Source organism: Pelmatolapia mariae, linkage group LG18 (genome assembly GCF_036321145.2).
Source record: "Pelmatolapia mariae isolate MD_Pm_ZW linkage group LG18, Pm_UMD_F_2, whole genome shotgun sequence".
NCBI lineage: Eukaryota > Metazoa > Chordata > Actinopteri > Cichliformes > Cichlidae > Pelmatolapia > Pelmatolapia mariae.
In genome coordinates, this window is record NC_086243.1 from 31,335,930 (window position 1) to 31,354,522 (window position 18,593).

Below are 18,593 nucleotides of genomic sequence, written 5' to 3' on the forward strand. Positions count from 1 at the left end.
TTTAAAAAAAAAAAGAAGTAATGTGTATGTAGTGGTATGTCCACCTTTTTATACAATCAATGGATGGATGGTTGCTTTTTCAGCATTCATTAGAAAATGAAATCCATTCATAGTACTCTCAGGATAAAATCATTCCTCTGTTAATTATAGGTACTTGAAAAAAGTCAAAGTTTAAGATTTATTGAGGGGCAGTAGATGAACTCTGGGACATGTGCTGCAGTAAAACTAGTCTAGTGGCACTGCTGGAAATGGAAGTGTCTGACAAAGAATCGATTTTAGCCATTTCCTAACCTGCCTGTCGTGTCGTGTGCTGCCTCCTTCAGTTTTCTCACTTAATACATACAAATATAGTGCAAATTTGTGTTAAATGTCTTCTTCCTGCTTTGTGCTACATTTGAGAGAGAGGAACTACAAAATATCCAACCAGATTTTCCCAAACACGTGCAAAGTTCATGTGTGAGGCTTTTAGCTCAGTTTTGGTCACATTAACAAACTTCCAAAGCACCAAACAGCACACAGTCAAAGATGGTAGCTTTTGATGGCTTTCAAAGGAGATTGAGACCAAAATGAAGCAAAAAAAAAGATGCATGAATGTTGGAGTTGATTTATCTGAACTGACTCCAGTGAGATGACGAGGCTGCTTTGTGTCTGCTGGATGTTGTTCAAGTAGTTTTGATGTTCAGCCAAAACTTGCACACATTTAAAGTTTGAGCTCTCAGCATCTCTCTGCTCTTTTCAGCCATCATGTACGTGATGGGAGCGCTGGGCCCGGCGGCTGGTTACCTGCTGGGAGGAGTCCTCATCGGCTTTTACGTGGACCCCAAGACTGTTGTCAACATCGACCAGAGTGATCCCCGCTTCATTGGAAACTGGTGAGAAGAGTCTGCCATGAGCCCATCGAAATGTAAAATATGTGTGTATGTTGAAGTTGGTGGGGTTTTTTTTAATATAAATTTCCATTAAAGCAAAAACACTCTGTGAATATCACTACTATTACCAACACAGTAAGTTAAACATTTGTGTCTTCAGTGTGATTCACTGGGTTTAGTGCTGAAGGTCACAAATGGGGCACTGAAGGGTATCTTTCAAGTTTTTATCCCCAGTTTCTCAGAGCGTTAGTGGTAATTAAACTGTATTACCTAAGTTTCAGTTCAGTAACACAGTACAGTTCAATAGTATCTTTCTTAATGAAAGCGCTAGAGACACACTTTGGTTAGTACCTGGGGTGGATTCTAAGTTAACCCTTTGGTGATATTCAATGGCTCTGCCTCGGAGACGAGCAGGATTATGGATGTAGATGCATTTTTCAAAAATTTAATAAAAAGTTAAATTGTTTTGAGGTTCCATTTTGACCAGTACTTTCCTCCTTTTCTCCAAATATAGCCAAATTAACGTGGCTGGTGAATGCTGCGCCGACTGAAAATGGAAACCAGAAAGTAAAAACAGATTATAAATATACATCTATCAGAAACGAGTCTAAGGAGATTTAACTCCCCAAGTCTCAAAACTTTGACAGATCCTGTATTTCCTACAAATTTGGGTTCTATTTGAGGTGGTGATGGTGGAGTTATGTGTGAATGTATGTCAGGAAAAAGAGGCTCACACACTTTCATTAATGAATGATTAAGTAATTCCATTTATAGTTTTCTGCTCTGCAGATTTTTTTATTTGCCATCATCTAAAAAAAAAACTAAATAATGGTGCATTATAATCAGCTGCTTCTCCAATGGGTCTCTCAACTGCATTCCTGCTCTGCAGCCTCTGAACTTGACATAAGAGCTCATGAACCAGCTGCTGCTGCAGGTTCTGGTTAGAGTTCACTTACAGACCAGAATAAGCACTACTGCTGGCAACTATAGTGCAGATATTTAGAGTACATCTGACAAAGGTCACTGCAAAACTAAACTAGCTGGGGCTAGCTGCTTAGCAGCGACTCAGGTTTTTTTTTACCAGTGAATTACAACTGGACTAAACCATGAGTTTCTTTTTTATGTATAAAAACTATAGCAGTTGAATGAATGTATTTTATTAACCTGCTATCACCCTTTCACGTTTTACACTTCTAAAAAGATCTTGGAAAAAATGCAACTAAGTTAAAAAGGAGAAAAAACAGAAATGCTACAATTTAATACTTATGTCCACTAATTATAGAGTCGATCATTTATTTGCGGTATGTGACTCTAACAGTGATTTGTCGCATTTTTCCTGGTACAGGCTGTACTGCGGGAATATCTTGTTCTCTCGGCTTCCCCTTACTGTGGGTGCAGAGATGCAACGAGACCAACGTAGCTGTGAGCGCATCTGTGATTAAATGAGTTGCAGGACGGACACACTTGGGTGGCTCTGTATGATAGACTGGGGCAGTAATAACAGACAGAGTGTACTTCACTCAACACCAAATAATAGGACTCTGTTAAAGTCTGGAGGGGTAGAATACACTTTGTCCCTGTTCGTCTCTGTGTTAAATGTGTGAGAAGAGAAGGAAACCGCTCCCAACACGGTCGCATCTGAAAACAAACTCTGGGTTTGAATCCTTCCAAACCAAGACGTGTTTGGTGCTTAGGTCACGTTTTCGCACATATCATCCATCTGAAAATCTGTTGGTGTGTGTGAGATGTGGTTAGTCATCTATTTAGAGCTCTCAGTGATGCCTTCCTCTGACTGACAGCATAACCAGTGACTCACAAGCTAACAGCCACGAGCTTTCTACATGAATTATAGGTGATGATAGCAGGAAGATGATGGTGTACCAGTTTATGTGCATATTAATGAGGCACATGAGATGATACCAAGTCTAAGGTTGACTCTTTGGTAGCAAAAGAGGTAAAAAAGGACTCAGAATTTAATAAAAACGTGTTTTTAATATTTTACTTCAATAATCTCTGGGCTGTGTAGGTGGAGCGGGTTCCTGCTGTGCGCCATAGCCATGCTGCTGGTCATCTTCCCCATGTTCACCTTCCCCAAGAAACTGCCGCCCCGACACAAGAAGAAGAAGAGGAGGAAAAAGCTGAGTCTGGACGACCTGTCCAGTGACGACGACGTCCGCAAGGAGAAGAGCAACAACAACAAGACCCAGACGGTCACTTCGTCCATGGGCTTTGGCAAGGACATCAAAGGTACTGGAAAATCAATGATGTCAACTATTAGAGGAGTGTTTCCCAGAACTATGAGGGTGTGGGCTGTTTAAATATAACTCTTTAGTTCAATTTATTGACCTTAAAAGACGAGTTCAGACGGTCTTTCAAGTCTAATGAATGCAGAACCCAAATCAGCCTCCTCTAATTGAATAACAGAGTAGAGGCTTATCGTGTAACTGCAACTACCAGAGAAGAGAATAAAGCGGGAAGATTTCTACTACTAAGAGCCGTTTCTGAGAAATATGTTACCCTAAAAATCAGTTTGGGGCCACAAAACATAATTCAGCATTATAATGAAGATGATACAGCTTACTGAGTATATATAACCGTGTCATCATGTCAGTAATTCATATCTTTTACCACATGTTTCTACTCTGCAATGCACAAACTTTTCATTTTCATTAAAGTAACATTGGGGTTTTGTTGCATTTAGGAAACGGCACTATTGGATTTTGGAATCTGTAGCTAGTCAGCAAAATTAAGAGAATAAGTAACCGGATGATACATGGAGACAATGACACGCAAAATATTACAACTTTTATTTTCAGTACACAACAGTAACCAAAACAACAGCAGCAGCTACACTTTTAGTATAGAGGATAGCTTCTAAAGTAGGATGGGTACAGAGTAGAAAGATCAGTTATATATCTCAGCATGCACAGCAGCAAGTGAGGCAACAACAAGGATGGTTTAGATCATGGTTTAGAGCCGATCGTTGTCCACTAAAGTCCTGTTTTTGTTTCGTGTTGACCTCGATGAAAGCCACAAGCCGAAACAATGAAGTGGTCCACATACTAAATTTGTTGCTGGAGCTTTAATCTCTTCAGGATTGCAACTAAATAAAAATAGACCTTTTGCTACATCGTGGTAGCATCTTTAATGATTTAAGCAGACTGCTGTGTTGCTCAGGCAGCTCCTCCTGAAAAGGTTTGACAGCAAAGTCAAGAGAACTTGTTATGTGTTACTGCAAGCTTTTTTTCTTCTTCTAAGTGCTGCAAAGTTTGGAAAAAGAAGTCCAAATGGAGTTGGTTTCATTGCCCCTCTTCACAGCACTGATTTAGGAACATTTAGCCAAGGGGGTTGTTAAAGTTTGATGACAAAGTGCCGAATCAAGGAAGTAGTATTGACGGCTTCAATCTTAGCCGTTGTTCATGATTGTGAGGATTTTTACAGGCAGCCCTTGAGGGGCTAAATGGTTCTCTTACCCCCGTGTGAAATATTTCATATTTATTTACAGCCACTTTTTTCCCAGTTGTGTGGTTTTATTTATTTTGTGATAGTACAGCTTTGTTTGTTTCTTGTCATATTTTCTGTACTCCTGAGAGTATAAAAGCTACTCTAAACCTGTGTGCAGTGAACAATGTGTGCAAATGTGTACAAATTTTGACAGCGTGCAGATTATGAGGACAGTTGAACTAAAGTGAACTCGTCAGTCTGTCTCAGCCATCTGTAGTTCAGACTCAATCACAAACGGATTTGCAAAAATCAGAAGAGTTTATTTTCACTGTTGTGATGCTGACAAAAAAAACAACAAAAGCTTTACTTTGTGTTCATGTTTTTTTTCTTCACCCTCTTCCAGACCTACCTAAAGCTGCAGTGAGGATCCTCAGCAACGTAACCTTCTTGTTTGTCAGCCTCTCCTACACGGCAGAGAGCGCCATCGTAACTGCTTTCATCACTTTCATCCCTAAATTCATCGAGTCTCAGTTTGGGATCCCTGCCTCCAATGCTAGCATCTACACTGGTGAGTTAAATGCACACATTTTAAAGAGCATTTCGCCTCACCATCTCACCTCTGAAATCCTGCAAACACTGAAAACTGGGCTCAGTAAATCTGGGTTTTAAACTTGGAATTTATTTCTCATATTAAATGAAGCCTCCTGTGATTTTCCTGCAGACAGCATGCAGACAGACCAGAATATTCATACGACATCCAGGGCTTTAATTTGTGCGACTGCAGCGCTGGTTTTATCAGAGAGCAGAGTCAGAGAGGCTGTTACCCTAGCGCTGCAAGCCAGCACATTAATAATAAAGAAACTGCTGTTCTTCAAATGAAGGGGGCACCTGGGACGCTGAGCTGGAGCACTGAGTGCATTACACACAAAACATTAAGGAACACACAAAGATACAAGCACATTAATGTCCTACATACACTCACAGTCACACACTGATGCACATGCAGACTTAAACGGGCATATAGGCTAATACTTTAGCTTAAACACAGAGTGTTTGAATGCTTGTGCTGATTTTCTGTATTTGATCTGAACAACAATCTAGATGGATAAATGGCATTTCAAAGTGTTAACGCATGGATTTGTTTTTGGTGTGAACTGTCCCTTTAATTTGAAAATCCAACCTGAGGCGAGTGCTGCCTTGTATCAGGCGATCCATATAGAAGTGTACAGCCCTGCTTAAAGCCATCCCGTTGTTGTGGCTGATAAGTAAAGCAGCTGAAATGAACATGACACTCAGGGCTGACGACCGTTTTTTAGTGGCTTTGGTTATTTTAGTAGCCAAGAGCTGTTTGCAGTTGGACCACATGTGGAAGTCTGCGTAATGCTGTTGTTTATCAGGTTTGATGAACTCTGCAGATATAAAATAGCTTGCATGGTATACAAGTCCGTAAGAAGGAGTGCTTCAATTAGAGCAGGGGTGTCAAACATATGTCCTGGAGCCTTTAAACTGAGAGTGAGATAGCTGAGTGGGACATACATTTGACATTAAATATATATGCTGTGTATGTGTGGCCATTAACTCTTATTCACCACTCTGGGCCCTCATGAAACTGACTTGGACTATTTTAGCAACTGAAAAGTCAGAGTGAGGTCATTTATGATTCCATTTCATCCCAGATTTAGGAAGTTATTTTGTTACTGGAGAAAATATAAGGCTACTTAAAGCTGCTCCCTTACTCACAGGGATAACTCCACACATTTAAGCTGGCAGACTTTTACTTCAGATTCCCTCCTGATGCAGCCCCCAAGCCGTTTGTGTCTCCTTCTGAAATCAAACCGTGAGCTTGAGCTATGCTAGTTAATAATAATGATAATAATGAGATACGTAAAGTGTTTCAGAAAACATCCATCCATTGATCTTTTTTTGCTGCTTACATGAGTCACAAGGCCGACAGTCTAAGCAGAGATGCCCTAACTGGTCGCCTCCTCAGCCAGTCGTGTCCTGTCTCCAGATCTTCAGATTGTAAAGGACAAATTTATGATAGAAATTCTTTTTATAGTTAAAAATATCAGAACAGTACACACAGTGGAGTCAAAAATGACCCCACTCAGTGCCTCTAAATGATTCTCACTCTCTGTACGGATTCTTCTTTGCTTTGAATTTATCATTTTAATAAAAAGAAAACGACCAAAAACCAAAACAAAACTTTGCCCTTTTAAAAAATTGATTTTGATTGCTGTCGTCAAAGAACAGCACATCATTAGTCACACTTGTAGGTAACCGTGAGTCATCTGAACTTTCCACACAAAAAACTCGATTACTGAAAGCAGAGTTTATAAACACCCAACAAACTAGTGTTTTTTCACAGCTTTTTTTTTTTCATTCCTTTTAGCCACATTAGTATGATTTTTCTCCAGGAAATTACATCTTGTTATCAGAAATGTTTTAGTGTTTGAGTTGCATAACTGTCTCAGCTGTAGGCGGAGTGGGCTGTGAAGCCTGTGATTAGAACTGCCACTCATATATATTTTCAGAATATGCCATCCTCCGGTGAGTGAAATAAAATTATTTCTTGGGAACCTGCTCAAGAGTTTGTGAAGGTCCCAGGACCCCAATTTGGTATCCACAGCTGTTCACTTTAAGGGGGCTGAGTGGGTAGAGCAAAGCAGGAGCCCCCACCAGCCTGGAGTTACGGCGCTTTCCCTTCCCTTATTCAGCAGAATAAGTAAGATAAAGTGTAGGATACAATTTTGTGCCCACGTCTTTAGAGTTAAATCCACAGTTTAGTGTTTTGTCCTCAACTGTGGAAGAAATTCATACTCGGTTTTTGCAGTTTCCAATTTAGAAAAGCTGGATAACCAGTGGCTTCTGTACTTTAAAGCCTTAATGAAAGCATGTTGATGTTGTGTAGCCACACTTCTTTTAGCTTTAAACCTGTGAGTATCAAGAACGAAACAGAAAATTCACCCACTGATGACTTGAAACTGTTCTGAGAGCCCCAAACTGATTTTGTTATCAGACACTGCGTTGGACATTTGAACACAGGTTACTCGCTTTAGGAGCCTGCCTCAAGTGGCCTTTAGAGGAACTGCAGTTTCTTGGCACTTGCACATCGGCTTCAATTTCATCCTGAGATTTTGATGCTTGGTTTTGGACACAAATGGCCAGTCAGTCTGTTATCCACATGTCTTTAGTCATGCTGGCATTGTGTTTAACATTTCTAGAACAATCTTGAACGTAGGGCAGGTTTTATTAAGGAGGAAGCATTGCTTACAGAGAACCAGACAGTGTGGTGAGCTTTTAATGACACTCACTTAGGACTGAACAGATCTGGGGACTTCCTGAGGCTAACGGCTGGGCTTTTGCCCTCGGGAACTACATACCTTTATGGACTTTTTCCTGTTATAATTCCCATTTAACAGGAATGCACACGTGATATATTACACATACCAACTAATTACAACTTGCAACAGCAGTGTTTTTTGTGTGTTGTTGGGTTCGTGATATAGAGTTAAAAAAAAAACATGGAGCCACTACTCTGAGACAGAATCTTCCTCCGTTAGACTCCATCTTCCAAGCTGAGAGGACAGACAGCTGCACAGGACACATTATCTAACACCTACTGAGTGAAGAGAGCATCTCTGCCTGGGTTAGAGGCTTCACTCCCTCCGAGGCCACCCACACTATAAATGTGTGCTGTCATGGTAATGCAAGGCTGCCCGGAGGCGGATGTTGTTGTGATCGCTGCGTTTTCTTTAGGATCTCATTGAAGAGAGAGCGATAGCTGCAGTGGCCACAGCTACACAGTGTGCTGCCGATTTGATCTGTGAAAGTCCAGCTTGAAAGCGAGCTGAGGCATAAACATATGCTTTGCTTACAGAGAAAATCATCTCTGGCGCTTATTCCAGATAATTTACCCGCTTCATCAAACGCACTGTAACTATAGAAACAAAGTGCAGTGCGTCATACTCTGAAACACACACAGTCAAAAGAAAAAGTGAATTCACCACAATGTGCAGCCGCAGGTTTAATTGCTACAGGATTAGTTTATATTGCTTATACATAACCTGACTTCATTACTCTGATGAATGTATGGCCACTTGGTGGCAGAAAAGCAGCACAGCCAAACTGAATTACCACGTCTAGTGTTTATGGCTAATGAGTCTGCAACACGCAGCGTCCTCAAAGACTCAAATATGAAGTAAAATTTCAAAGACAAATATTGCAGTTTCTTTAAAGGCCACTTGAGGCTGGCTACAAATCTGCTGTAGACCTCCATTTTATTTTACTGTTTACTTCCTCTTAGAAGAAATTGGCTTAAATTGATAATCTCAAGCTTCCTACCAACTTATAGGATGCTGAATCTTTTTTAAAATAAATGCGTTTGGATGCTGGTTTTAGGGGCGCGGGTGCTTTAATAGACCAGTGTCCTGACCATAGATGGTGTAAAAGATAGATGCAGCCACAGTGATGCCACCAGCTGACGTTGTGTCATAGTGAATCTGCTGTATTATCCATCGTCATCTTGGTTTTTTGAAACCAGGTGCTGTGAGTTAGCTCCTCTGTGGTTTCCAGCTGTTACTGAGAAACATATCTGTGACTTTAGCTTCTAAAAATATTCTCTTTCTTCACCAGCTGACTTTACATTTTCTATCTTCTATCTTTCAGTGGTACCAGAGTCATTACATTTATTACTGATATAGAAAAAAATATATACCTAGAGATTTTGGACTGCAAAAGTAACATTAAAGATGATAAACATTAAAGCCAGTTTCTTGTTTCTATAACATAACTAGTTATTTTATATTTTTATGAGTTTGCTTGACTAACTTGAAACAGCTTTGAGTGAAACACATTTGAAGAAAAATCAGTCAGTGTCTCCCACCGTTTAGAAAACCACCTGTACCACCTGATAATACGACCCCTTTTTTTCTCCAGTGAATTATCAGAAAGCAGGTCGACAGACAGAGTCCCATTTCATTTTTCTGTTCCTCTTTGTCACAGATCTTGAATTGCTGCCGTTTTGGTATTGAAGCTTTGAAAAATCCCATAATAGAAAAGAGTCTTTGTTACTTTGTTATCTCCTGTATTGATGAAGCTGTGAGGGCCCACTTCCATTTGCCTCATTATAAAGTTTTGATAGTATGAAGGTAAAATTTTCTGTGGCTGCAAGTTATTGTAATCTGCTGATCCTGAGAGGTACAGGTAAGATTTTTTTCCACATTTCATTATTTCTATTTGCTTGTCTTTGTCTCTTCAGGTGTGATTATTGTACCTAGTGCCGGCGTGGGGATCGTCCTGGGCGGCTACATCATTAAGAAGCTGAAGCTTGGTGCTCGCGAGTCGGCCAAGCTGGCCATGATCTGCAGCGGCGTGTCCCTGCTCTGCTTCTCCACGCTGTTCATCGTGGGCTGCGAGAGCATCAACCTCGGAGGGATCAACATCCCCTACACCACCGGGTAAGGAGAAGCTGGGCGAGTGAAATCCGGGGAGGTGGTGGGTTGTGCTGCATCACAGCTGACAAGGAAGACTGACGTCACTTCGGCGTCGATGCCGCTTCATTCATGTCTGAATTGAATCTTTACACTGGGTCTGTGTGTGCTGTTCCTGCAGTGATGTGGTTGTGGAGGATGTAGAGAAACACTCAAAGGATGGAGGAGACAAAGACGAAGCTAAGAATAAACAGACAGAAGTAAAAGAAAATCAGATAGACTGATTGAGGAGGAGGGTTAAAGAAACTGAGTTATGAAAGCGGTTGAAAGAGTGAAGTCAGGCTGAGAAGCAGCCAAATAGTTTATCTGGTCGTTTAAACACATGTATCTGTTCCTGCCACTTTTCTCAGCCTTATTTCGTGTCTAACTTTGTGTAATGTTGACCTCGGCCCTGTTTTGGAACCATATGAGCATCATCTTCGAGCCTCAAAAACATGAAAGGCAGCATCCCCCCCACCTGGATAATACAAAGTCTTAAAATGGGGTGAGGTTTCTGGATGTGTGCTTTCTTCATTTGATTTCACACACTGTTTATTTACTTTGGTCCAAATCAGTCGATGAGTTTGTAAACTTGTAGATTTTCCCCATGGTTTGGTTTCTTTTCACGCAGAACAAACTCAAAACACAAAACTGTGAGAACCCACTTACTGGTCACATGTGTCTGGTGCTGGAGCGACAAAAGATAATACAGGAAGAAGGTGCTGTGTCCTGACCTAGTGGACAACATGGAGACTTTATATTTGTTTACCAGTTGTTAGCCCATATTGACCATTTGTGACCCCTGTCACAGAATGGAGATATTACTCAGGTACAGGAAGTGTCTTGATGCATGCTCAATTATCCAGGTAAGTAAATCTCCAAAAGTTGATTCTGTTCATCTGGACGTAGCGTTTTGTGGGAACGCTACGTCCAGATGAACAGAATCAAGTTTTGCAGGTACAGGAGGTGTTTTAGCTCAAAGTTGGCTTGGCTCACGCTCACATCATAAGCAAATTGCTCTGAAGTTTGTTAAGACAAGACTGAGACCACCTCCTCCAAAGGGTCTCTGTGCGGATGTTTTCACCAGCGGATGTTTTCACCAGCGGATGTTTTCACCAGCACCAGAGTGATGACTGTGTTCACACCTGCATCTGTGAACCGCACAGAGAGGAAAAAACAAGCCAGAGTTGAATTTAAACGGACTAAACAGCGCAGTGTGAAAACACACTGATAACAACACAAGACATTTTGTGACAAAGTTCTTCCGTGTGGCGGAAAAACTAAACATCCAAACACCAGCCTACAGGCAGACAAAGCTCCTGCAACATGCATTCTTGCACTTTGAGGTCATGCCCAGGACATTTATTACAGCGTTTTGTTGACCGATATTTGTGTAAAGGACTGATGTACTACCTGTTGCTAGAGGCAAAGACAAAAAGTACATCTGTACAAGAGGTGGGTGGTGATTTCTACACACTAACTTTTTAATAAGTGAACATCGAGGGATGGTTTTCTGGATCTGTGAATGGTTACCCTGTAAGGCAGGCATTAAACTTAGTTACAGACACGGAGAGCCACAGACACCCTGCACGGGTCATCATTCCTGTTATAGTTCACGTAAAGTCCACCTGAAGGATGCACGCATAGTCGGTGGCATTAGCATTTGTCACTTGGACCAGAGTGGATCCTAGCAAAGTCTTTAAGACTAACAGATGTTTAAGACTTCCTCTGCCAGAAAACGATGGCGATATCATGTGATCCAAAGGCTGCCTTCCTTGTACCGCACAGGTTGTAGGTCAGATTTGGAAAAACGGGCGATGACTTGCTCTTAGGATGGAGCCATTCAGTCATCAGTGCAGTGCCTGGAGTACATGACAGTGTATATATTTTTTTCTCAGTGTAATAATACAGCTGTAGCACGTTCACTGATAGAATCCAGTTGGTTCTCTGTATAAGACTTTTTGGCCTAGCTGCAAATACAGTGTGAACAGTGAGTACAAATTACAAGGTCAGCAGTTGTACTTCGAACTTTGCACTTGAAATAGAAAGCAGCATTAACTCAGTCTGTGTCCAGACTGAAAAGTAAATCATGGTTATAATATCATTATAGGTCAGGGGTCAGCAACCTTTAAGACCCAAAGAGCCATTTGGAGCCGGTTTCCACGCAAAAGAAAACACTGGGAGCCGCAAATACTTATGACATCTAAAATGAAGATAACACTGTATATATTGTTTTTTTACCTTTATGCTTTGTGTGAACAATAAGGTGTGTTGCTTATGAAATCCATGAAGTGCTACAGAGAAAATTACATTTTATTTATGTAATTAACACATTTTGAACTCTTAAAGAAATATAACAAAAGGAAAGACACCCAGCTGAACTAAAATGATCCATGTAGCAAACAAAAACTGTTGTGAGCCGCCACCCTTATATCGCCTTTGGGCTTTTGGAGCCTTGGCCTGACTTTTAAAAAATAATTGGAAAAAAAGCACTATGCTGCTAAAAAACCAAAAATAGATGTTTGCAAAATTCTACCTAAATATGTATTTTACCTGGTTAATGTGCGTGGCGGGGCGTGGTCTGCAGCGCCGCAGCAGGGGAGGCGGATGCACCTGAGCGGCACCTGCAATCACGCCTCGCTGCCTTAACCTCTGTGCTATCTATGCTGTTGTGTTGGTGTGTGTCGGGCTACAGCCGGCTGTATGTGTACAGCAACCGTGTGTGAAAGTGGTCAATAAAGAGATGCTGAAAAGCGTGTTCATGGAAACATCGTCGGGTCTGCCGTGGTATGTTTACAATGGGACTTCTGCTCCTGAACCTCTGCGCACAGCGTCTGCAAATCGGGGCTGTACGAAGTCACTTCATCTTTACGCAGGACTGTAAGCTGTCGTCTGTGAGGCGTGAGCGGTGTTTTTTTTTAACATAGTTCACAGTGGAGAATAGCTGCCGACATAATGTGGATCCGAAGATCCATAGTTGGCCTACCTGGGGTTGAAAGTCTCGATAAATGCACGGCGTTTTGGCGGGTATACCGGCTTCCGCGAGTGTGACGCTTAATTTGAGCGATGAAAAAAATAATAGAATATAATTTTATTTTTTTTATATTTCAATATCACAATAATCTTCTAATTTAGAACTACAAGTTAAAAAAGAACTAACATAAATAAAATACACTTCAGCTAAATACTTCTAATTTGTTTTCCCAAACCACGCGGAGCCGCACTATAAGGACCAAAGAGCCGCATGCGTCCGGAGCCGCAGGTTGCCGACCCCTGTTATAGGCCCTGCTGCTTGCACTGACATTGACTAATGTTGTAAGCTTGCTATAAATAGTCTAGTTTGCTTGTTAGCTAATGTTGCTAACATGCTACTGTAATGAAATGGTGCCTTCATGTGTCTTAAAGATGTTATATCAACCAAACTTGGAGGCCTGGCTGATTGTGAAATACTCTCTGAATGATTTCATTCAGCCCAGTTATAACAGACTGTAACCATAAACCCCTGCAGCTATTTCAATACGGACTTCCAGTGACACAGAAATGCATTTGTTACCCAGAATGACATGAAACAAAAAGTTTTCTTTTTGTTTTTCTTTTCTTCTAATCGTTTCCTGCCACCTGACTGACGTGACAGTGACGTCTGCTCCAAACTGGTCTGTTTGTTCGATCTTAAAAATTTAGAAAATGTCAGAAAAAATGGGCTTCACGGTTTTCCAGGTGACATTTTCAAAGAGCTTGTTTTATCTGACATACAAAAAGTCAAAACTCTTCCATTAAAAAAAGTTAGAGAAAACCTCATGAACCTCAGGAATTTGTTGGTTTATCAGCGTTATTATCTGTTCATTTCCTGTACTGCATTTTTTAGCATTATTCTTATTTAGAGAGAGGAGGATTAACTTCCTGCCTGTTATTTATTTATTTTTACTAGGAAACCTTGGTGGGCATATCCTCCAGCTTTATAACTATTTTATGGCTGAACAGCTAGATCGTTACTGAAGACAATTAGCAGCAGATATATTTGTTGACAACATAATAGGAAAAAAAAAGCGATTTTGTCAGAATAAAATATCAGGCTAGTTGTCTTAAAATGATATAGCTGTTGTAAACCAAAAAAACGTAAATCTTTGATATGAAACCATAATAATACATCTTTTCCCCTGCAATCATCCCACACAGTTCTGAAGTCCATTTTTAGTCATGTTTTAGTTTAGAGGTGGCACAATTTTTTGGCCAGATCTGCTTCATTCAAGTCTGCAGTTTCATCAACCTGACAGCCATCAGGTTACAAGAAGAAATAAACTTTTGTTCCTTAAAGATTTACACATATTCGACATTTAGCCATCTTTTTGATTTTTTTGTATTAAGTCTAAAACCTTAGTTGGTTTTTTTCAGCACCTCCCCTGGTGTCGTTCTTTTGCTTCTTCTTCCAGATGTAAACTTGGAATCGTGACTCTTTCCCTTAAGCCGCAGACATCCGTTTGCCGACTGCAGCGTGGCCTTTCTCGTGTTTAATCACTTCCCGGTCTGACGGAGTCGGTGGTAGTTTTTATCATCCCATCTGTGGCTCATGTCAGGGAGGAAGCGAGTGTTCGGATGAGTGCAGGATAACAGATAACGAGCCAGTGAACGGAGGCGTTTTCTTTGCACAAAGCGTCCCTGAGAGCAATTACATGGCAACCGTGGAAAATGTCCAAGGACAGCTTGGAAGAGAGGATCTTTGGCTGCGTGCCCTCTCTGTTTTCTCTCGTGTTTGTCCCTCTGGTCTTTTTTTATTTCCCTCTGTGAGCCTGTCTGTCTGTCTGTCCCTTTTGCCCTCCGCTCTTCATATTTAATTCTTTTCGATTCCCTCCCTTCTGTCTCCTTTTCCTCGTCCTCTCTCTGCTTTTTCCTCTTCTTCGTCCGTTGTGTTTTGATGACAGCTGCGGTCGTCCATCCAACCCTCCTGCTTAAGTTGTTGTGAACAAAATAGATCAGGACGTGCCAGCTTGGCACAAACTTTTACATGGACAAAGGAAAGAAGAAATGATTAGTTTTTCTACGTCTAGGACCAAGGCCACCGTGACCTGAAAACAGCTTGTTTTGCCCATAACTTAAGAATTCTATTTTTTCTCTTTGGCTTTTCCCAAACACGTCAAATCGTCTGAGTGCTCAGTGAATTTCTTTATCTGTCAGATTTCTCTGAAGAAGATTTGTAACTTTTTTCCTTACCTAGTGTCATCATTACTAAATAAAATAATGGAGAAATGTACCGAAAGTGCTCATTTAAAAGCTGTGATGACTTTTCCATCAGCCTGAGCTTTACTTTAAAAATTATGCTGCTTATCAGTAATGTGTTAGACAAGCAGTCAATATGCGGATCATTGCGAGCAAGAAATGAGCTTTTACACAGTGTTTAGTGTAATGATGTAGCCTGTTAACAGACTGAATTTGACGTAATGCCACTAAGCGCTGGAATTAATTTGTTTTCAGTGTTGAACACTCAGAAGTGGAATAGCTTTAAAAGAAAATAACTGTCTAATTAAAAAGGTTTACTTCTGTTTTCTCCCTTCAGACCTACACTCACTATGACGCAGAGGAACCTGACCGGAGGCTGTAATGTGAACTGCGGCTGTAAAATCCACGAGTACGCTCCGGTCTGCGGCTCTGATGGCATCACATATTTTAACCCCTGCCTAGCTGGCTGTGGCAGCGTGGCCAACGACAGCACTGGGGTAAGAGGCCACGATACCTGTGGTTTGTTTGTTTTTTTGTTTTTTTTTTTAAATGTCGACACTAAAACATCTTAAATTCAGTCTAAGATGGATTTTAAATGTTTTGTTTCACTATTTTCTGCCCACGGCACGTTGTTTTCTCAGCTTGACTGTTGCTATTTTCAGCTCATGCAGCTCCGTTCTCTCATCCACAGCCAGGTCGCGGCAGATGGCCGCACCCCCCTGAGCCTGGTTCCTCCTGGAGAATACTTCCTGTTAAAAGGGAGTTTTTCCTTCCCACTGTCACCAAGTGCTCGCTCATGTTAACTGGGATTTCTTTCTGTATTATTTTAGCAATTTACCTTACAATATAATGCGTCTTGTTGTGATTTAATGCTACATAAACTGAATTAAATTAAAGGATCAATAAGCTCATAGCAGAATTGCTACTCCACCTACAGCATTGGTCCAAATTTAATCAAACTAGCACAAACTAATGTGCTTTTACCCAAACTTCGATCAAGGTAAAGGTCACGTATGTCATTTTTACTGGCAACAACCTCTGAACTGTGATGGATCATGAGTTTGGTGATGTTCTTAAACAGTCATGATGTTTGCTGGGTTAGCTTCTTTAAACCATTCAGGCTCTTTTTTTAAATTAGAAACAGGTTCTAATTTGGTATATTAACTAATGTGTAAATTATATTTTTCTGTTATTTTCAAATTAATAATTGCATTTAGACAATGTTCTTGAACTTAACTGTTACTATATAAATTATTTTGAAGTGAGATGGAAGAAGGTTTTAGTTTTGATGTGCATTTCCATCATTATTAATTTTAAAAGGATCTTAAAAGGTCTTCAGTTTAACTTGTTCGAACTTGTAAACACTACGGGCTATTAGTTACTTGGACACTATCCTGGCGTTGTATATGTGTGAATGGTTTTGGCAAAAAAAAAGCAAAATATTACCAAAAAGTTCAATTTAATTCATTTATTGTTATTATACAAGCAAAGTCAACACAATGAAATATGCAGTATTAATATGCAGGTGCAGCGCAACACAATAGAGTAATGACACGACACAGTAACATAATAGAAAAGCAAAAACATAAAATAATATAAAAGAGGATAAAATAAATAATAATTTCATATAGATTAATATAAAAAAATAGCAGATTAGTGACTTATAGGTAATCTGTTATTACTGATAAAGTGTCAGAGTGTGGCAGGTTCTGATCCAGTGATTATGTGTGTTACAGTGTGTGACTGTGAGTTTAATAAAGTGCTTATGGTGCACATGATTGGAGAGACAGATTTACAGTCCGGGAACAAACAAAAAATCTGTTCCTGAGCCTTATAGTGTGAGACACTGGTACTGTTTCACACTCGGTGGGGGATCAATGTTAAAAGGGTGAGTGGGGTCATAGTTCATGTTACACGCATGCAAGATGGAGCGTTTCAGGTACCAGTCTTTAACGGCACGTAGCGGGTGCCAACAGGACGCTCTGTTGGTTTCACTAACCGCTGCAGGTGCAGTGATTGTACCAAGCTGTTGTGCAAGATGTTACAGTGCAGTGGTAGAAGCTGGCCAGATAGAGCATTTTCAATCTCCTCAGGCAGTGGAGGCATTGTTGTTGCTTATCATGAAGTATATAGAGACCATGTCAGGTCCCCAGAGGAACAGAGACCAAGGAACTGAAAGCTTGTTATGTTCTCAGCTTTACACTGTTGGAGATGGGGCTCTGTCTACCTTTTTTGGACTTTCTATAACATTAAGATCAAGGTTTTTGTTTGAGTCAGCAGATGCTGGATCTGCCCTCTGTAGGCCGTCTCGTCATTATTAGATGGAGGCACTGGATAGGTTTGAAAGAGTAATAAAAGGCCTTTATTTTCCAGTGCTAAAGACATTAAAAATACACCAGTGCGAATCTTCAGGGTGCAGTCTACACGCCCACTGTTAGACTGCCATATGAGCAGCAGTGGTTTGAGGGACACCCCTGTTATTTTCAGTTTTTTATTTTAAAGGATTTGTTTGGTTGGTCTCATTTAATTAATGCAAAACTGTAGAACTTCAGGAACATCTGCTTCATGGCTTTCTCACTTGTTTTTGGCAGTTACATTAATGTCTAAAGTAATAACATTGTGAATCATGTATCTAAACTTCCATACGTATCTTCATTTGCCCTCCAGATCCGAAACTACTCCGACTGCGCCTGCGTTCAGAGCCGGCAGGTTATCACGCCGTCGACCGGCAGTCAGGGCAGCAACCAGCTGCAGCTCGTCATCGTCAAGACCTACCTGAACGAGAACGGCTACGCCGTGTCAGGGAAGTGCGACCGCACCTGCAATACGCTCATCCCCTTCCTCATCTTCCTCTTCATCGTCACGCTCATCACTGCCTGCGCTCAGCCCTCCGCCATCATTGTCACCCTCAGGTACACCTTTATGAATCACTCACTGTGAGGAGGATGGGATTTCAATGTTTTGTTCCAACGAAAAGTCGTCAGCCTCTTTGGTGTTTAAGTAACAGACTCTCTGCAGACCAGGTGTTCTTATCACCTTTCTGAGGAAAAAAAAGAAACTATTTTCAATTTTCAAAGATAATCAAAAGTGCTTGAAAAGTTTAAGAAACTTTACTGACTGTAGACAAACTGTGAGAGTAAAGGCGACACTGTTGACTTACTGGTTGATCTACATTCCCTCTCTTACCTTATGGACAGCTGCCCTGCAAGGAGCCAGTTGAGATGGTTTAGGCATATGAACAGGATGCCTCGCGAGCGCCTCTTAGGTGAGGTGTTTTGGGCATTTCCCATTGGGAGAAGACCCCTGGGATAGTGCTGGCTTGGGAATGCCTCAGTATCCTTCCCAGAACAGCTGGAGAGGTCTGGGCATCTCTTATTAGACTGATGATGTGACGATGAATTTGAACGTGAACATTTCTTCTTTCATCCAAGTGGCAGTACTATCAAACTGTGATTTCCAAACTTTATCAACTCAATTCCTACAAAGTCTTTGGACCTTTTAAATATGATCACCACATTCTGATGAAAATGTATGTATTTGATAGATATTTCTGAACATTCGACAAATAAAAATGTTAACATGATTAAAGGATTCA

General features: G+C 40.8%; 1 protein-coding gene across 1 annotated transcript in view; it reads left to right on the forward strand.

Annotated features, from left to right (window-relative positions):
- LOC134617133 (solute carrier organic anion transporter family member 5A1-like) overlaps nt 1–18,593 on the forward strand; it is a 47,871-nt gene that overhangs the window by 21,580 nt on the left and 7,698 nt on the right. Inside the window, exons 2-7 of the mRNA XM_063462327.2 lie at nt 740–872; nt 2,896–3,116; nt 4,717–4,881; nt 9,574–9,772; nt 15,336–15,495; nt 17,666–17,910. Coding sequence (XP_063318397.1) covers nt 740–872; nt 2,896–3,116; nt 4,717–4,881; nt 9,574–9,772; nt 15,336–15,495; nt 17,666–17,910 — 1,123 coding nt within the window. The remainder of the gene's footprint in view (nt 1–739; nt 873–2,895; nt 3,117–4,716; nt 4,882–9,573; nt 9,773–15,335; nt 15,496–17,665; nt 17,911–18,593) is intronic.